The sequence below is a fragment of the Bidens hawaiensis genome, unplaced genomic scaffold (genome assembly GCF_021521415.1).
Source record: "Bidens hawaiensis isolate Kalapana, Puna unplaced genomic scaffold, B.hawaiensis_p1.1 tig00045479_1, whole genome shotgun sequence".
NCBI classification, from domain to species: domain Eukaryota; kingdom Viridiplantae; phylum Streptophyta; class Magnoliopsida; order Asterales; family Asteraceae; genus Bidens; species Bidens hawaiensis.
Window position 1 is genome coordinate 85,386 of NW_027498099.1, and position 20,418 is coordinate 105,803.

The window sequence follows — 20,418 nt, forward strand, 5'->3', positions numbered from 1 at the left end:
TACATAACTAGTTTTTCTCAAACCGGTTTCAACTTATACTATCAATTTCAAACTACGGATCAAATCTTATTGTTTTTAACAAAAAAAATGTTAAGGAGCTAGCAAGAGAAAACGATTACAAGATACGTAACCAACTTGGTGAGAACACCATTCGAACAATTACAATGCTTTAATCGGTTTTTTATCTAATTACACAAGAAAGCAAAATGCCATGTGCGGTTTTTAAATGGCGACAAATATCTCTCCTAATAAGGTCTGAGTTTCGAGCTTTCCAGGTCATCCAAACTGTAGAGTAAATTGAGGCAGTTCCATTTTGAATCACTAACAACACCTATAAAAAAATATTTAAAAAAATCATAAAACAAAAAATAATAAAAATTTTAAAAAGGTAAAAAAACCAAAATTCTTATATTTTATTCCGGTTTCATTAAAAAAATAAAATTAAATAAGATAAATAAAAAAACGTCGTATTATACACATATGTATAATTTTATATAATCTTTAGTTACGTAATATACACATATGTACAATATCATTTATCTTAAATTATACACATGTGTACAAAAAAAAACATGTAAATGTACATATATGTATATATTATACATATGTGTATATAATTTAGCTAAACCGAGTTTTTTTTATGAAACCGGGATGATAAAATAAGAATTTTGGTTTTTTTACTTTTTTTATTTTTGTGTTTTTTTTTATTTTATAATTTTTTTTATTTTTGGGTTTTTCGTGGTCCAAAATGGTTCTCATAGTTCTCAATTTTAAAAAAGTTCTCTCATGATCCTGATCATATATATATATATATATATATATATATATATATATATATACTATATATAATACATCAAAAAAGGGTAAATTAAGACACCTTGATTTTAAGGGATTCACAAATCAATTAACATATGGTACAACCTTTAATACATCTAGGATAAGGGCAAACTTGTCAACAACTAAAAGAGGTTATTAAATAGTTACATAATTGATCCCTTAACTTTGCTTAACTTTTGTAAATTTTAAAAATTGTTACAACTATGATCCTTGATCTTTCACTCTTATATGATATTTATTTTCATTTTTAACTCAACCTATCTCATTATTTTTAAAAATTAATAACTTTTTCATGTGCTTATACTTTTTTAAGGAAATTATACTATAAAAACGAGCATGTTTTTATCTTTAATTTGAGTATCATATCGTTATAGTTTTTTCATTTAAAAAATATCATTTTACGTAGGGGCGTTTGCTGTCTGATTTTAATAGATTTTAAATTAACCGTGGGTCAAACCATTAGTAATCGGTTTTGTCGTCGAAAACCGAAACAAACCTTTGAAAATTGAAAACGATCGGCCAAAAGTTAATGAAAAAATCAATGGTGAAATCAAACCAATGACCGGTTTGAACTTTTTTCGGTTTCAAATCGAACAGAACATCCATAACTTGTTACATGATTACAAATGTAAGTGTTTCCCGCTGCATCGCGCGGGCCCTCGTCTAGTACATATATATATTGGTTTGTATATATATTTTATTATGTTTTGTGCAAATACGTAACATCTAAGTAAATATATTTTAAACATGTTTTAGTATGTCGAATAATAAAAAAGAACGTGGAATACAAATGCATAATATTTGTTTCTTCGTGTAGTAAATGGACTTAATTATATATGACACATATGGTTGAAAATTAAACCCAAAGTTTTCAAATTACGCTTAGTACGTCGGCCAAAATATTTACAAAAATAGGCAAGGAAAAATAACTTTTAGAAGATCAAAACTGATGAAACAAAAACACATATACAATCTCGTTAGGCAACACTTTAGACTAACGCTGAAACCCGTGAAATTTTTTTTAACAGCAACAAAATTGACGTGTGCCGGACGTGGGCTACATAGGAGCCTAAAGATAACAATGAGACGAAGAAGGTGCCGTTTACAGAAGGTAAGGCTTCAACAGGATCTTGTTAAGCTCGGAGCTTGCTTGTTTCTCCGTGTGTTGGCAAATATCAAATATGGTGCCTGATTGGGTTGGTTCCAAAGGAGCCTATCTTGAAATAACGTAACTTCGGGTTAGAAAAGCCTAACCCGAAGGACAAGAATTACAGATGGAGCAAAGGGTTTCTGAGTCACTCTACCCAGTTCAAATGTAACTTAACATTACAAGATGAAATCCATAAAAAAGAAACCGAAACAATGGAATCAAAAATAAGATCTTTATCACCTTCACGAGAGCCAAAAATAACCTCGTTTCGAGTTCTACAAATGAACCACCAAGCAGTACACACAATCGCATCGGCTACATCTTTTTTTCTTTTTAAACTATATGGCGGAATCCAACCAATCAACGATGCTTTCCGGACCTTTATTGGATGGAAATACCACATCCAACCACGTCCAATCACGTCCCAAATCTTTCCAACTTGAAGACAACCACCGAACGCATGATCCAAGTCTCCACCGAGTTCGAACAAACCGGACATAAGATAAATGAATATATATATACCTTTAAGACGGAGATTTTGTCTAGTAGGTATACGATTCAAAAGCAAACGCCAAACCAAAATATTTACCTTTTTAGGCACAAACTTATTCCATCTCGTCAGACGCGAAGCACTGGGGAGCTCCATCCGATCAAGGTATCATTTTTCATGCGTTTTAAACTTTAGTGAGATTAGAGGTCTTTTTTTAAACCATTTAAAGATTTACAATATGACCATTTAAAGCACATAAATTATGCATATCGAAAAAGACATGATATAGATTTATAATCCAACATGTGGGGATCGTTACATTAGTGGTCACACTATTCAAATGACCAACCACCATGTGATTCTCACATAGCCATAGGTTATAAAGACATGACATCCTCAAACTCTTGTCGTTGAGAATTGAAATGGAAGAACACAACCGCCAGCAGCCTCTCTTAGCACCAATCTCCGACCACAACAACGAACGACAATATTATTCGAACCTCGAAGATTCAGTAATTAAACGAACATGGGTAGAAACGAAAAAGATTTGTAAAATCGCTGGTCCTTCAAGTTTCTCTCGGCTTTCTTTATACTCCCTTGCTGTCATTACACAATCATTCGCCGGGCACCTTAGTGACACTGACCTCGCTGCCATCTCCTTCGCCACCACCGTCATCACCTCCATCACCTTTGGCTTCTTGGTAATTCAAATAAATTTACTTTGTCAAAATAATATTTTTTTTATACAAATAAATGAATATCTTGTCATTGGGGTTGTGGTCCAATGGTAGAGGCAAAACTTCTAATACACTAAAGTTTAGGGAGGTTGTGGGTTCAAAACACACTCCCAACAAGGGATTAAGAAATTCACCTATAAAAAAAAATAATAATAATAATTTTATTGAGCTTTGCTTTGGTTGCAGTCTTTCTATCTTTAAAGGAAAGTAGAAGATAAAAAGATTGCATAGGTCAGTGTGGGCGTGTGGGCTCATATCAAACCAATAATGGAAATTTGGTTTTTGTTTTTAGTTTTTATAATGGGTTTTGTTAAATTTTGGTTTTCTGGTTTTATTATTTAAACTTGAATATATTGAGCCCAAAAATGTCCAAAATAATGAAATTAGGCTTGAAAATAAGGCCTCTTTTTTTATTTTTTTTTAATTAATGATCAATCAATTATTACACATTTGAATCCAAAGTAACTTTTCTTGGGTTACACCATTTATTTATTTATTATAGATTACTTAAAATCGTTTTCGGTACAATTCGGGCAACCCACCCCTCCCCCCTCGAATTTTTTTTTTTTGGTTGATTCAAAATTGAAATTTAACTGAAAAAACCAGTTTCCTTAAAAACATAAAAAACCAAACCTTTGGGTTTTTATTGGGATTGTTATTTCAGTTTTCTACACATACCTAGCTAGAGGAAACTGTCTTTATCATACGCTCATGAACCTTGTTATGAATGAGATTTTACTGATTACGTTTTATTTTTTATAGTTAGGTATGGCAAGTGCGCTAGAAACTCTTTGCGGCCAAGCTTACGGCGCAAAACAATTTCATATGCTAGGAATATACTTGCAACGATCATGGGTTGTCTTACTAATAGGTTCAGTTTTATTGCTACCACTATTCATATTCACAACACCAATACTTAAACTAACCGGACAACCAGACGCGGTCGCAGAGTTGGCAGGAACTGTGGCAATGTGGTTGATTCCTATGCATATGAGCTTTGTTTTTCAGTTTTCTTTGGTGAGATTCTTGCAGTGTCAGCTAAAGACGGCGGTGATTGGTTGGGTGTCCGGTTTAGCTCTCGTGATTCATCTTTTTGCTAATTGGTTTTTCGTTTACAAGTACGAGATTGGTGTTGTCGGGGCTGCCATCGTGCTTGATGTGTCGTGGTGGGTGTCGGTTTTGGGGCTTTTTGTGTATGTGGTGTTTGGTGGGTGTCGCGAATCTTGGAATGGTTTGTCTATGCAAGCGTTTTCAGGGTTATGGGAGTTTTTTAAATTATCGGCGGCTTCTAGTGTTATGCTTGCGTAAGTTGTGTGCATAAAAGTTGTACGGTATTTTATTTTTGGGTCATGCTATAGCTACGCCACCCCCATTAAATTTCACACAATCAAACGATTGTTTAGACAAAAACAAAAAAAAGTCAAACTTTGAAAATTATTGGTTAGAACGGTCGTTTTAACAAAATTTCGACACATATTCTAACCATTAGGGGTGAAACTTAAAAATGGTTAGAATGGTCATTTGCCCATGTATGGATGGCTGTACTTACCATAGATGGTCAAACTTTCAAAATTTTTTTGGTAAAAACAGCTGTTAAATCTCTATCCTGATGGCTATTTTAAATAATGTGGGATTAGATATTTAGATGTCACACGGTGTGTGTATAGCTAACCACTTTAATTTTATAAACTTCAATGAGCTTAACTCTAATGTACAATGTATGATATTTTAGGTTGGAGAGCTTTTACTATCGAGTGTTGGTGATCGTAGCTGGAAGCTTGGGGAACAATGAGATCGATATTGATGCGCTTTCGATATGGTTTGCTTTCGTTTTCATTTTTTTATTTGTTCAGTTGATAGAATCTTATGGTTGGGAACATGTTTTGTTGCAAACTATATGTCATGATTGTTGATTCAATGTTTTGTTCTCTTATCTACAGCATCACTTCTTATGGTTGGGAGATCATGATTCCATACGGATTCTTGGCTGCGACTGGGTGCGTTTGTGGTCCCAAACTACCTTTTTCATAATTGTTACATCGATGAGAAAGCAAAACGCAGACGTGTCAATCGTGTATTTGATGAATTTATGGGTTAAATCATTGGACCCGACTCAATTGTTAATGAGTTAGAATCAAGTTGTTAACATGTTAAATAAATGGGTTTAAACGGTTGACACCTAAAAGTAAAACTATATTTAAACAAGTCATGAACTTGACCGGTTATGTTAAGTGAGCTAAACAAGTTAAACTAAATACGACTTGCGTATTAAATGAATTATATATGACAACTCAAAGCCTGATTATATATATGCCATGTTTCGAGTAGCAATCATGAAATTTTATCATTTCTATTTGGGAAGATTGTCTTTAGAGTTTATCAACATGATTTTATTCTATAGTTTTACATTTTTCATTTAACTATCTGCATTTTGCTAATCACAAATAAATGAAGTTTTGTAACATAATTTTAACTTTTTTATGAGAACAGTGTTCGTGTTGCAAACGAGCTTGGAGCAGGCAATGCGAAAGGAGCAATATTTGCCACCAAGATATCGTTGCTAACGTCTATCATTATCGGTCTGTTGTTTTGTGCACTAATCCTTGCATTTCCCGATAAACTAGCAATGATCTTTACATCAAACAACATTGTGATTAGCATGGTTGACGAGCTTTCGGTGTTGTTAGCGCTCACCGTTCTTTTTAGTTGTATTCAACCGGTTTTTACAGGTGAGGAAGGCATTCATTTAGTGTCCTATTTGACAAATTACTTGATGTTTTTTTTTATTTTTGTAGGAGTTGCACTTGGGTGTGGTTGGCAATCCCATGTTGCCATTGTTAATCTTGGAAGCTACTATGTTGTTGGACTTCCTCTTGGTGTTGTACTAGAAAGGTTTTTTGGTTTTGGCATTAAGGTTCGGCATCATTAAGATTTTTGTGTTTTTACATATGTTTAACGGACTAAGGTTTAACTCTGACTCGTTTATTGGTAATTTAATCAGGGTCTTTGGGCTGGAATGTTGGGTGGGACAGTCGTCCAAACGTTGATACTAGCCATCATAACTATTAGATGCGACTGGAATAAACAGGTACCATAGTATATAAAAAATATAATGATGAATCATTGGAAATAATTTAGTAAAATAGATTGATTTATGTTATGTTATGTTATATTATGTTGTATAAATGTAGAGCATGCATACTTTGATAATTTTTTTAGAGGAAAAAAAATAGACACTTATCATTCTTGCATTATTTGTTTTATAAACTATATTTTTAACTTAACTTGCACTACTTCATAATCATCATCACATTTAGCTTATTTTTGGTATTTGTCATGGAATAATATGTGTTACGGTATGTTAACATAAACTCTTGTTCTCTATGAACTCATGAAACTTGTTCGAAGGCAAAAGAAGCATACTCCCGAGTAGTAAATCGAGAAATATCAAGTTAGAGTTCGTGTTCGTTATCAACAAAGAGAGTACTCTTGTCACTATGATACAAAGCAAGCAAGATCAAGTCTGATTTTATTAGCTCATACGGGGCGTGGTTTTTTCTATTTTTGTCTGATTAATATCATAAATGCTAATTAAGAAAGAAGTTATATAATTGTTGTTAATACCTAAAATACTATCCATTAAAAATCTTGTATTTGATTATCATATATGTTACCCGACAATTAAAATGATATTAATAGACGTGTTGTATAGATTTCATCTTTAAGTGATAGTTGAGTATTTGATGCTTTTATTTATAAGTTTACGAGTAAATAGCGGTGTCTAAAAAGTTAAAAAAAAACCAGGCATATACGTGTTTAAAAATTATGTTGCAATGATAACAAAAAACTTATGCTTACACACATACACGAAATTTTTTTTTTATGAATATCACTCATAAACACCAAGCTTTCTCTTATTATCTTTTTCCTTTGAAGTCATCAAGTTTGATATAGTGTTATACTGTTGCGTAATTATCATATTACGGTGTTAGCATGATGATGTGATAGGTCATAACAATTTTTTTCAATATTGTATGTTCTTATTATACCAACGTAATTGTTGTTTTTTCACTCCAATTTGAGTGTTTGATTTCTTTTTACTCCAACTGTGAAGTGTATTAGATATAATCAATTTAGACGTGCACAAAAAAACCGGTTCCGGAACCTAACTGGTGGAACCAAACCGGAACCGGTTCCAGTTCCTACCCGGTTGGCCCAATACCCGGTTTGGGTATTTTTGTACCCGAAAATTGTACCCGGTTCTCCTATTTGTATGTCCCCATCGGTTCCAACCCGGTTCCTACCCGGTTCTTAATTGTAACCGGTTCGGTTCCTACCCGAAAAAACCGGTTCCGGCGGGTTTTTATTGAAAAGTCAACACAGGTCAAACTAGCCGTTGGAACCGGTTCCAACGGTAATATAGCCGTTGGAACCGGTTTTTGATACAAAATATAGCCGTTGGAACCGGTTTTTAATTCGGGAATACTTATTTTTGGGTTGTAGAGCCAGACGATTCTCCCACTTCCGCTTTTTTAGCATCCAAACTTCTTTTCTCTCGACAATACTTATTCGTATGTTTTCGTAATGTAGAGTTGGACACTGCTTTAAGAAACTTCGAGCAATATTTGCAACGTGCCATCTCATGTGAGTCGGTCATTAGACACAAATCGTAATGAACCCAAACATCGGGGCATCTTGTTGTTTCGATCACCATAACAACGTCGTCATTAGTTGCCATTTGTTGTCGGTTTAAGCTTAAATGTGTTTTGGAGTGTGTTTTATAGTTTGGAAGTGGTTTAACAAGTACACACTCATACATTGGTATTTATAAAATGAAAAATGGCTAAATATAGTAATAAAACCGGTTCTATCGGTCAAAAACGGCTATATAGCCGTTGGAACCGGTTTCTAACGGCTATATTGTTTGAATTTCAAAAAAAACCGGTGGAACCGGTTTTTACGTAATAACCGGTCCGGTTCCAACCCTACCGGTTCCTAAAAGTTTGCATTTCTGGCATCGGTTAGGGTCGGGAAGCGAACCGGTTCTTGACTGGAACCGGTTTCATTTTCTACCCGGTGTGAAAAAAACCGGTTCCGAACCGGTTCGGGTTTTCAAGGTGAACCCGATTTGTGCACCTCTAAATCAATTAGTTAGAATTAAACTCGTGATACTAATTAGTATTTAATATGTATTTACGGTTAATTCTAATAAAATTTGTAACAATAACTAGAAGTTAGTGTTTTCATAAAATAAAAATAATAAAAAAAATAGAAAAAAAACTCACAAAATTTAAATGAAAGAAACTTGCTACCAAAAGTTGTTTTTTTTCAATTTCAATTATTCACAACGGTCACAAAAAAATAATTACATTGGCCCTATCAACTTTTGAATAATCATGGCTCTCTCAAAAGTGCAATTATTCACAACGGTCGACTTACCATACCACGAGTTGTTTTCTCAACTGAGTTGACTCGGGTTCGTACTCGATCATCTTCCAACTCACTGAGTTCACGAGTTTAGCCATTAACTCGGCCTCCAACTCCCAAAACAACTCGTTTCGTCGCCTATTCAAAAACAACTCGGTCAATCTCTCCTTACACCCCTCCAATCGTTCCAAACACCGAGTCAACAAGTTCAACTCGTTTGTGCTAAACTTGTGGATCCTATAACTCAACTCGGTGAGTCGACTCATTGTATGATATTGTATCATACGGTAGTCTTCTCCCACTAGTCTTGTTACCTCATAAATAATATCATTTTTTTGACAATGTAACGTTTTTGGTACTTTACATATCTCTTCAACTGTTGACACTAGTGCTTCAATTTCTTTAAATAAATCACTATATAAAGAAAATTTTAATTTTTCTTTCTTTTTATCGAGTTCGGATTTCGATAACGATACGTTACAACCTAGGATCACGGATGTTGACAAATTATTTTCCAAAAAACGTGCATACCACTGGGCCCACAAGGAAAACTCACGTCTCTGCATGTTAGTGTCATCTACGAATCTCGAGAGGTTTAGAAAACCAAAGCTCGTGGTTGACATTGACACGACTTGCTCATTAATCACAAAAGAACCGTTAATGATCATGTGGTGTAGTGTTATGAGAGACTTAAGTGTTACATACACGTCTGGTTGGTGGTGATGGTGTAGACGGTGGATAATTGTGGATACACATGCTAAAGCAGCGTGATGCGTTGTATGACTGAAAGCTACTAGGGCGGATATGAGGTGGGGTGGTGGTGGGGATTGGGGCCGAGCGAGTGGTGGCGCGGAGGACGGCTATTTGGATGGAGGTGGTTGTGTGATTGGTGATTGAGAGTCTTGCTTTGATGATTTTGGCTTTGTCTTTGAAAATTGAATGGAGGGTTTTGAGTTTTTTTGATTTGCCCATTGAATATGATGGTTTGTGGATGTACATAACTAGATGTGTTTGGTTATATAGTGGTGACAGCAGGAGTTGGAAGATCTCCTTCAAGGGGTGGTGATGGTTGACCGTGAAGATTCATGGTCTTGGGCGGTTGGTAGCTGCAAAGAGTTTGAGGTTTCGGCGATTAAAAGATGGATGGTGCGGTCCGTTGTGGACGCTGGGAGTTCCAGTTTCCAATGGAGCGATTGGGTCCCGAAAAAATGTAATATTTTTATGTGGAGGGCCGTTCAGGATAGCCTTCCAACCAAGCAGGCTTTAGCTAGACGTCATTTGTATTGTGATGATCATAGTTGCGCTTTATGTGAGAGTAATGAGGAATCGCTCGAGCACTTGTTAACCGGGTGTTCCATTTCTATGGCCGTTTGGAATGCGATTGGTTCATGGTGCAACATCCCTAGACTATTTGTTTTTCATGTCAATGATTTGGTGGAAGTGCATAAGGTTTGTGGTGCGACGGGGAATAAAAGGTTGATTATTCATGGAATTGTCATCATTACTTGTTGGAGGATTTGGCGGGCTAGGAATGAAAAGATTTTTTCGGGCAAGAGCACTAACGTGGCAGAAATGGTTGCGGATATAAAATCTTTGGGTTTTCTTTGGTACAAAAATAGATCTAAGATAGGGGTGGTGGATTGGAAAAATTGGTGTTTATTTGATGTAACGTGATTGTTGGTTTTGGTTTTTGGATTTCAGCGTCTTTCTCCGTCTTGGTGATAGTCGTTGGTTGTGTCTTTTTTTAATGAAAGTCAATTTTCAAAAAAAAAAAAAAAAATATAGTGGTGACAAGTTTGATAAATTCAACACGTATAGAAATTAATTAATTGTAATAATAATATTTGTGAATAATGTGAATGAATTGAAGATTCTAAAGATAAAGGTGTTGTGATTTGTCCAAATGCGATTAATGTGTGACACTGCAATTACACGGAGAATTAAAAATAGAAAAGGACAAATGTTTAGATAGAAAATATCAAAATATTATGGGAGTTTCAAAATTGGCCCCTAGACTATAATTAACCAATAAGTTAAAGAATTGATTTGGTCTTTTGATTTTCAATATTATCAAAAGAGGGGGGGGGGGGGAGTTTCGAAAATGGCCCCTAGTTTCTTTTGATTGCCAAATTCCGTCAAGAGATCCAATCAAAAGGCGACAACTTAGACGATATCTAAAGAAAACTGTCGGCATTTTTTTCCCAACAGTATACAACGATATTACCCGTTGTTTTCTCAGGCAACTCATCTCTCTCTCTCTCTCTTCAACAAGAAAGTAGCCAAGCCACATTGTCGATTATCATACCTCAAGAACTAACTGGCACTGGTGTAACTGAGCAGCAATGGGTTCCCAATTTGGGTTTGCAGCATGTGCCTCAACCACCTAAGGGTAAACTACTATTTTCGTCTATGGTTTGCAGGATTTATTTTGAGCTATCGGGATTTTCGAATAAAAATAGCACTATTTTCTATGTGGGTACGCCTCTGCATGAGTTAGATTTTTTCATTGTGTTTGGGTGGATTAAGTGTTATAATTAGAACTATTAACTTTCAAACAATATATGTATCATGATAAGCAAAACAACTTTATTTTTATCTTCTTAACTATTTTTTGTATCTAACAATTTAACTATTAGACGTTTTAAGACACGACCCTAATAATAAAAACTCTTGTTAGTTGTAGGGTTAATGTGTCACCAACCCCTCTAATTTCTTTCTTCATGACTCTAAAAATGAATTTCGTTTATTCGAGTCAACCTACGACTTTTGTGTCCATTTTATTAAATAAGCTGTGACATTTTAATATTTATTTTTTCTATTTTAATAATATGTCAACTCCCAAGACATTTAGCATCACTAAAGTGTTTAAACTTAACTATTTAGACTATCAACTTCAATTATTTGATTCATTGATCTGTGACAGTAAAAGGTCATATAAACTATGTTTGTACATGAATGTATGACGGTTGAAATATGCTTTTATTTTTTGAGTCATCCAAAATGTTTATTTAGAGAATTAAATTACTATACGTTCTAATATTGCTATTGTCAAATATTTTTAACCCAATATTTTTATACTTAATTACTTATCAAGTATCTTGCTTATACTTAAATCTATGTATAGTTCTAATTTATCATTGAATAATACAAATTCCAGTTTAGGTTGATTTGAACTAATTAAATAAATCTTTTTAATAATACAATTATTCTTACAAAACAATAAATTCAGTATAACTTTATATATAAATTTGAATATATATTATTCTGATGTGTGTATATTAAATCAAATCATACAAGTGGTATAAATAATGAATGAAATAAATGAAAATATTATTTTATAGCTTTAAAAACAAATTTACCATATTGGGTTTGTAGTTATTTTACAAGGGTGGACAAGTGGAAGTAAAACGGATTCGGGATAATACCGACGAGAACATCACCGACCCCCTAGGTGCAAAAAAAAGCTATATTGAAGCGGGATATATGTCTCAAGCAGTGACGAAGTTTGGACTAAGACACCCACCCGGAAGGGGGTGTTAAAATTCTAGGCCCATTAGATGGTTCTTCGGTGGTGGATATTCCAATGAAGCCGAGGTTTACAAAAAGAAAGAGGGAGTTGATCCAAGCGGTTTACATTTGCCACCCCTATAGTTCTTTTCTTTGATGTATTTTGGGACCCTTGTATACATACGTCGGTATTCCTGGTTTTTTTTTTTTTTTTTAAAGTTGGCTTTAAAAAAGAAATGCAATGCATCTTTTATTCGTCTTAAACTTGGATGCTGACATGGTCAAAGTCAACTGTTTTACTTATGAAATAACATTATTTAGTTAGGCTAATGACTAAAAAACAACTAAAAACTATATCTTAAGAGTGGATTCTATGGGGTTTTGTTTTAAATAAAACCCAAATTGGTAATTTATAAGTGAATAAGTGATTCTCTTGTTTGATGAATATATTTCACAAGTAGTGGTGTGAATGAGTCGAGCCACTCGCGAGCTATTCAAGTTCAGCTCGATAAAAAGTTTGAAACAAATCGTGCTTTTTTCCATCTCAAATGAAAGCTCGTTTAGTTATCGAGCCATATCTCAAGTGTTGTGTATTTTGAAGTTTTACTTTTATTTTTAACTACGTGTAATGATTTTATATTGCATAGTCGAGCTCGAGACGATTTTTGGCTCGTTTAAGGTACTAGGACGAGCTCCGGCTGAGCTTAGGCTTGTTTAATTAAAACAATATATAAATTAATTAATAAATAATAAATCAGCCGAGCCTAATCTTGAAGAAACAACTCATTAGCCAGGCTCAAGCTTTAGTAAAAAAACCTCAATAGGTGTTGAGCTCGAGCTTTAGTAAAAGGGCTCGAAAGGAAAGCTCGAGCACTCGTAAGTTAAAACGAACCGAACTCGAGCATAATCAAGCTCAGGTTTGATACGGCTCGTCTACACCCCTAATTACATGCCTTCAAATCAGAACTTATAATTCATACGTTCATATTTGAAGGCTCATAATAGTCTATTAGAAATGACTTAATATCAAAAAGATATTTTCAAAACTTTCATGGGCTAGGCCTACAAACTATCATTACCACTTTGTTTGTGGGCCTGATGGCCTAATGTAAACTCCAGTTTAACTTATAGTCTATAATATAATCACGCATTCACACAAACTGTTTAATGGCCTACAACATGTATTTATAAGAATTAACAACAGGATAGTTTATCAACGTTTTAAAAACTAAACCGGACCGGTTGGTTGAACCAAAAACCCATAAGTGAACCGGTTTACAATCATGCCGGATATGGTTAGGTCAGCCGGTGAGACGAGCCGATTTCTTTTATAATAAAGTGAGGGACCATTATAAGGTTTAAAACCAGTGATTTTGTAAAGAAGTATGGATGGACCATTGGTTTGTCAACTAAACTAATTGAAGTTGGTATTACATTTTGTGATTATATAATGCTTGGGATAGTTGTTAATTTTGATAACAAGAGAAGTCACGTCTAATGAACTAAATAGACTATATTTTATTATGAAGTTGGTGTTAAAGTTTTCGATAATTATATAATGAAGTTAGATTATGTTACACCATAAAAATGTTCTAAGTTTTTAAAGATTTTAAATTCATTATGTTGATATCTGGTTTATAAGACCGGCCGATCCGGTCAGTGGTATGTAAGGCGGCGGTTCGATAATTGGTCTAGTTATAAAAACATTAGACCTATGTTCTTTATATTATGGCTTTGCTTCATGAATCATAAGCTTGAGAAATTATACTTCATTTAGTTACTCAATTAACCTCACTACAATTTAATATGGTAACTATCAAGTTTTAGTAATTATTAACCCCATGAGTTTTTAATATAGTAACCCTTAAGTTCATTACGTTATATAAACAACCCCACAAGTTTTTAATATGGTTCCAAAGCCATATAGATCGAAGTCCCGCCACATGGCCCACATCACCACTAGTACGAGCAGGTTTTCTTTCACTTTACATATACATGTTTTTTAATCGTTTAGTTATCACGTGGTATGGATGGTTAGGACGTTGGGGTGGGGAACCGGTGGTCACAGATTCAATTCCCACCTCCTGTGTATTATTTTGTTTCTAGTAGGATTGACTTTATTATTTAAAAGATGGTTGCGACACAACTTGCTGACTTTTGCCTGTCACTTTGTTGTAATTATTTTGAGTTTAATTAAAATATAAAGATTTTAAACTAATATATATATATACAAGTCCTCGCCTCAACAGGCATTGGAGAGGCAACAGGTTATAATAATATTGGACCTATGTTGTCTATATAATGGTTTTGCAGACTTTTGCTACATAAGTCTGAGAAATTTTTGTACGGTTGTCGATAATACATTTTGATCCTTGACAAGAGCATACTTCTAAAAATATGCAATTTCATATAGTTAATAACTATAGTTTGTTTTGTTGACTTTTGTTTTCTGATATATTTTGTAATTTTTCATATGAAAGTTAGAAATAATATATTAATTAAGTCATAATAGATATGATTTATGCCACTTTCCATATCAATGTCATAAATAATAAACGGGACTATAATATTATATAAGTTTTTTTTTACTTTTTTTGAATCAATCAAGTATATGGGGTGGTGGTTAATTGGTAAAGACAAAACCTTTAAACACCTGAGTTTGAAAATGAGAGGTCTTGAGTTCAAGTCTCATAGACAACAAAGATTAAAAAAAAGTTCACTATTAAAAATAAAGTATTTAGATATGGAATATTGAATCAATCAAGCATACGCTTAGAGGTGGTCAAAAAAACCGGTCCTCGAACCGGTTTGCCGGTTTAAACCAGAAACCGGTTTTTAAGAAAACCGGTTTTTTGTAAACCGGTTTGACCGGTTTACAAACCGGCGGTTTGTATATCGGTTACACATTTTAGAGCCAAAACCGGTTTTATAACCGGTTATAAAAAAAAAACGGTTTTTTTTAATAACCGGTTATAAAAAAACCGGTTAACCGGTTTTTTTATAAACCGGTTTATGACCGTTATAAAAAAACCGGTTAACCGGTTTTTTTATAACCGGTTAACCGGTTATAAACCGGTTTTTTTTTCCGTTGAATAACGGCTATATAGCCGTTTTTTTTATTTTTTGACCGTTTTTTTCCCCATTTTACCCCCACAAACATCTATATATAGCTTAGGTTGGGTATTGGTTAGATCACACTCGATTATACAACTCCAAACGCTCTAAACGTTTATTTCATACGCGATTATTTTGTTATCTCACGCTCAATTATACCACATTACCACTCCATACGCTCTTATTTCGTAGTCGATTATCATGGCCTCTCAAAGTGCTGCTTCATCCGTCAACATGGGTGCCTCGAACACGGGAGAAACGGTCGTTCGGGTCATCCCCACGAAACGAAACCATGATGTTTGGCAACATTTCGACCTATGCGAAATGTCTAACGGTAGCCAAAAAGCTCGATGCAAACATTGTTTGAAGTTTTATGGCAAAGATGCAAACTCCACTTTAAAAGCGCATGTACAAAGGCCCTTTTGCAAGGCCTTGAAGGACGAATCGGGAAGTAGTTCGCAGCCGGAGATGACGAATCAAGGAACGGTGTTTACGTACGACCTTGAAGCGGTACGTCAACAGTTTTCAAACTTTGTGATTCAACAAACACTTCCTTTCAACCACTTCGACAACCCTCAATTCACGGAGACGATGCAAAAGTATGTTCAACCACGCTACCAACACGTAAGTCATTCGACCCTTAGAAGAGATTGTCTTAAAGCATGGAAAAACGCTAAATCCGAACTAATTTCATACTTTTCAAACTTACAAACTGGTGTAAACTTAACAACGGATGTGTGGTCGGTACCTAATGGTTCGCCCGACTCATACATTTGTGTGACGGCTCATTGGGTTGACCCCGAGGTCGTGGCAAATGATGAAACGAACCGTTGCGTTTCAATTGTTTGATTACCCGCACACGGGTAGAAATATTTTTAAACTCTTGGATAAAGTCATTCGACAATACAAGATTGAACATAAAATCTTTTCAATTTCGTTTGATAACGCGTCCAACAATACGGCCGCGGTTGGCCATTTGAAATTAAAGTATAAACCTATTTGTGATGGAGCGTTTTTTCATAGCCGATGCATTGCACATATTATCAACTTGGCCGTGCAAGATGGGTTAAACGTGATCGAAACGCAAAGAAACAATTTTAAAAGAATGTTACGAGATGTTTTTAGCAACAATACAACATTTTCAAGATACAAAAAATTTTGTGTAGAAGCTAATTGTCAATGGTTGGGGCCAAATTAGGATTGTCCAACAAGATGGAACTCGACTTGTGATATGTTTGAGAAAGCCATCCAACAAAAAGAATCATTAATTGCGTTTCATCAAATTTTGTCAAATAGGGGTAAATGTGCACCGTACGATCCTAGAAACTGGTTATTGATTGAGATCGTTACGGAGGTCCTTCAAATTTTTAAATCTTGCACAACTAGTTTATCCGGGGTTTACTATCCAACAAGCCCCATTGCTTTACCAAAAATTGCTGTCATGTGCACAAAGTTGAGTGAACTTCATTGTAGGGGTGCACCTTATTTTGATATGGGTGTAAAAATGAAAGAAAAATTTAGAAAATATTTTCAACAACTACCCACTGTTTTGACATGTGCTGCTGCGTTAAACCCTTGCATCAATGTTGGTGGTGTTGAAGCTTTAATAGAAAAAATTTGTGATGAGCTAGAGTTAAACGACGATCAAAACCCCTATTATAACCAAACTTTAAAGAATGCTTTCAACACCACCTTGTCAAACATGTATGATGTTTACCTTACAAAATACGGGTCGTCTTCCCAAATTCATGACTCGTTAAGAGCTGTTGCCCAATTCCAATCCCAAACCGACCTTGAAATGGGGATGTACTACATGATTTGGGAAGACGCCGGTAAACGTTAAAAGGTAAACACCCCAAGCAGTGAACTTGGAAGGTATGGTGGTACCAACTTTGTGAAACACATGACTCCGGATGAATTTAGAAGTCTTGATTTGCTGGCTTGGTGGAGAGGTAAGGAGGATGAGTTTCCGATCCTCGCCGCCATGGCCAAAGATTTACTAACGGTCCAAGCTTCCACGGTAGCTTCGGAGTCTGCTTTTTCTGCTTCTGGCAGGGTTATATCGATTAGGAGGACTCGACTCACTGCACCAGCTATAGAGATGTCGATTTGCTACAAGGATTACTTGGACTCTTTAGATAGGGCACAACATCAACGCTCACTCGAGGGGGAAATGGAGTATGAAGCGGGCTTGTATGAAGACGAGGTCAATGAAGGACACACTCAACCAATGACCGATGAAGAAGCCGCGTACGACGATTACCTAAGAAATAGCTCGGGATCGGGTAGCGAAGAAAATTAGTTAAAGAAACAGCAAACATGGAGGCAAATCATGAGTAAGAAACAGCAAGTTGTTCATGTAATCGTGTCTAAGCATTCTTTTTCCTAATATGTGCTCTTATTTACTTGTTGATTTGGATTTTTCTAATTTAGTTAAAGAAACAGCAAACATGGAGGCAAATCATGAACAAACTGCGATTGGGAACAACAGGAGCATCTGCTAGTTCACGATTTAATGTTTGTATTTTTGAGTTAAATCATGAACAACAGTTCTTGGCAGAGATTTCTTCAGTGTTAATGATTTAATGTTTGTATTTTTGAGTTACGAATATGCGATAACGATTTAATGTTTGTATTTTTAATGTAAAAACTATAAATGAAAGTTATGTGTTTTTAATCTTTGGTTTGTTGAAAACACATTCACCAACACACACTCATACTCATCTTCCAAGCAAAGAACCCTAACAACGAAAGCAAAGAATGGCTTCGGTCAGTCCGTTTTGCCTTGTAGTTACCGTTTTACCTTGTAGTTACCGGTTTGTTTATACTGTGAAAAAATAATGGTCTTCATTAAGTACAAAATATAAAAAACAAATATTCGTATTTGAAACCGCAAAATTTAAAAAAAAAAAAAAAAACCGGTTAATAAAAAAAACCGGTTAATAAAAAAAACCGGTTAATAAAAAAACCGGTTTATTAACCGGTTCTAACCGGTTTCTAAACCGGTCCTAACCGGTTAGACCGGTTAGGGTTTTGACAGCAAAAAACCGGTTATTAACCGGTCCGGTTATTAACCGAACCGGTTTTTTTCCGGGCCAAAAAAAACCGGTCCGGTTAATACCGAACCGGTTTTTTTAAAAAAACCGGTTTGTGCACCTCTAGTCGTCGGCGATGCATTATGTGTGCAAACGCGGCGTTGAATTAAGATAACACGTCGCCGATGACGTGGCTCAATAACATACCGCCGTCGATTAGATGGGCTGGATAACACGTCGCCGACGACTACTTCCGACCACATGTCTTTCTCTTATTGGCTTACTAACACGTCATTGGGAATATCTAATCACGTCGCGGACGACGAGATAGGTTAGGGACAAATCTGTAAACTCGAAAAAAAAGACATTTTTAGAGATTTACTAACGGTACAAGCTTCCACGGTAGCTTCGGAGTCTGCTTTTTCTGTTTCTGGCAGGATTATATCGATTAGGAGGACTCGACTCACTCCACCAGCTGTAGAGATGTCGATTTGCTACAAGGATTACTTGGACTCTTTAGATATGGCACAACATCAACGCTCACTCGAGGGGGAAATGGACTATGAGGCGGGCTTGTATGAAGACGAGGTCAATCAAGGACACACTCAACCAATGACCGATGAAGAAGCCGCGTACGACGATTACCTAAGGAATAGCTCGGGATCGGGTAGCGAAGAAAATTAGTTAAAGAAACAGCAAACATGGAGGCAAATAATGAGTAAGAAACAGCAAGTTGTTAATGTAATCGTGTCTAAGCATTATTTAATGTTTGTATTTTTGAGTTACGAATATGCGATAACGATTTAATGTTTGTATTTTTAATGTAAAAGCTACAAATGAAAGTTATGTGTTTTTAATCTTCCAAGCAAAGAACCCTAACAACGAAAGCAAAGAATGGCTTCGGTCTTCCAAACTAAACCCTAAACCCTAAACCCCAAAAAAAAAAAAAAAAAAAAAAAAAAAAAAAAACCGGTTAACCGGTTAATAAAAAAACCGGTTTATTAACCGGTTCTAACCGGTTTCTAAACCGGTGCTAACCGGTTAGACCGGTTAGGGTTTTCAGATGCAAAAACCGGTTATTAACCGGTCCGGTTATTAACCGAACCGGTTTTTTTCCGGGCCAAAAAAAACCGGTCCGGTTAATAACCGAACCGGTTTTTAAAAAAAACCGATTTGTGCACCTCTACATACGCTTTTGTTGAGTAGTGAAATTTTCAACTTACGAAAAAAGACACCAAAGCCAAAGTAAGTTTTGTTGCTGCATTAAAGGCGTAATTTTGGTCTCAGCAATAAATTATAAAAATGTTATGTTTAACATAAGCCAACAAGGTTTACATAAAAATAGTTAATAGATGTAGATATTATTAAGAGCAAGTCGTTTTGAAAAAAGTAACGCTTATTTATACAAATTAGAAAATACCTTTTAACACCATAATAAAGGATTAAAATTATAGTGTTAATGTTTGTTTACATGATCAGCCCTTTGTGTAAATGTTTATGATAAAACTAGCATTTTAAATAAATAGTTAGAAGGCTTATTTTTTTCATATATTATATAAGATGTTTATTATTATTATTATTATTATTATTATTATTATTATTATTTCTTAAAATTAAAAATAAAGAAACCAAAATAGCCACCGCAAATTGTCGAACGGTTTCATCCGCAGCCGTTGTTTGCAGCAACAAACATGATCGGCGGGCCCTTTAGTTGATAATTAATAAGTGTGAATTACCAAAACCAGACAATTATATTAATATTTTAATGAATAATGATTTTAAACAAATAAATAATAGCAGAAGAAATATAATATATACCTTTTAGTACAATTATGAAATCACATTTATATTTTAAAGGTTTTAATCAAATACAAATTAAATTAATATGCTGACAATTAAATAGTATAATTATATATATAAAACATAGTGTAATTATATTGTAATGTAATTACAACATCAAAAGTGTAATTACTTACATAATTACATTATTATATATAAGTACCTACTTAATTCATGCAGTTAGCACGTTAATTTAATTTGCACGTTAACTTTCTTCTGTATTTTAATTAGTATTGATTTAAAAAACTTGCAAATATGAATTTGATAAAAAGTTGGTTGTGG

General features: G+C 34.7%; 1 protein-coding gene and 1 pseudogene across 2 annotated transcripts; one reads left to right on the forward strand and one right to left on the reverse strand.

Moving 5' to 3' along the window:
• The first annotated feature begins 2,712 nt into the window (after positions 1–2,712).
• LOC143595703 (protein DETOXIFICATION 27-like) lies at positions 2,713–6,827 on the forward strand. 2 transcript variants are annotated; one of them, XM_077074658.1, is made up of 8 exons: positions 2,713–3,178; positions 3,977–4,518; positions 4,947–5,033; positions 5,155–5,211; positions 5,705–5,943; positions 6,010–6,128; positions 6,216–6,302; positions 6,623–6,827. In XM_077074658.1, exons 1-8 carry the CDS (start codon positions 2,900–2,902, stop codon positions 6,668–6,670), a joined length of 1,458 nt encoding a protein of 485 aa, XP_076930773.1. In that variant the 5' UTR covers positions 2,713–2,899; the 3' UTR covers positions 6,671–6,827. The 2 variants fall into 2 exon arrangements, with proteins under 2 accessions (XP_076930773.1, XP_076930771.1); XM_077074656.1 differs by having other exon boundaries at positions 5,705–6,128.
• A 1,654-nt stretch (positions 6,828–8,481) lies between these two features.
• LOC143595704 (putative clathrin assembly protein At4g40080) lies at positions 8,482–9,630 on the reverse strand (annotated as a pseudogene).
• Positions 9,631–20,418: the final 10,788 nt, after the last annotated feature.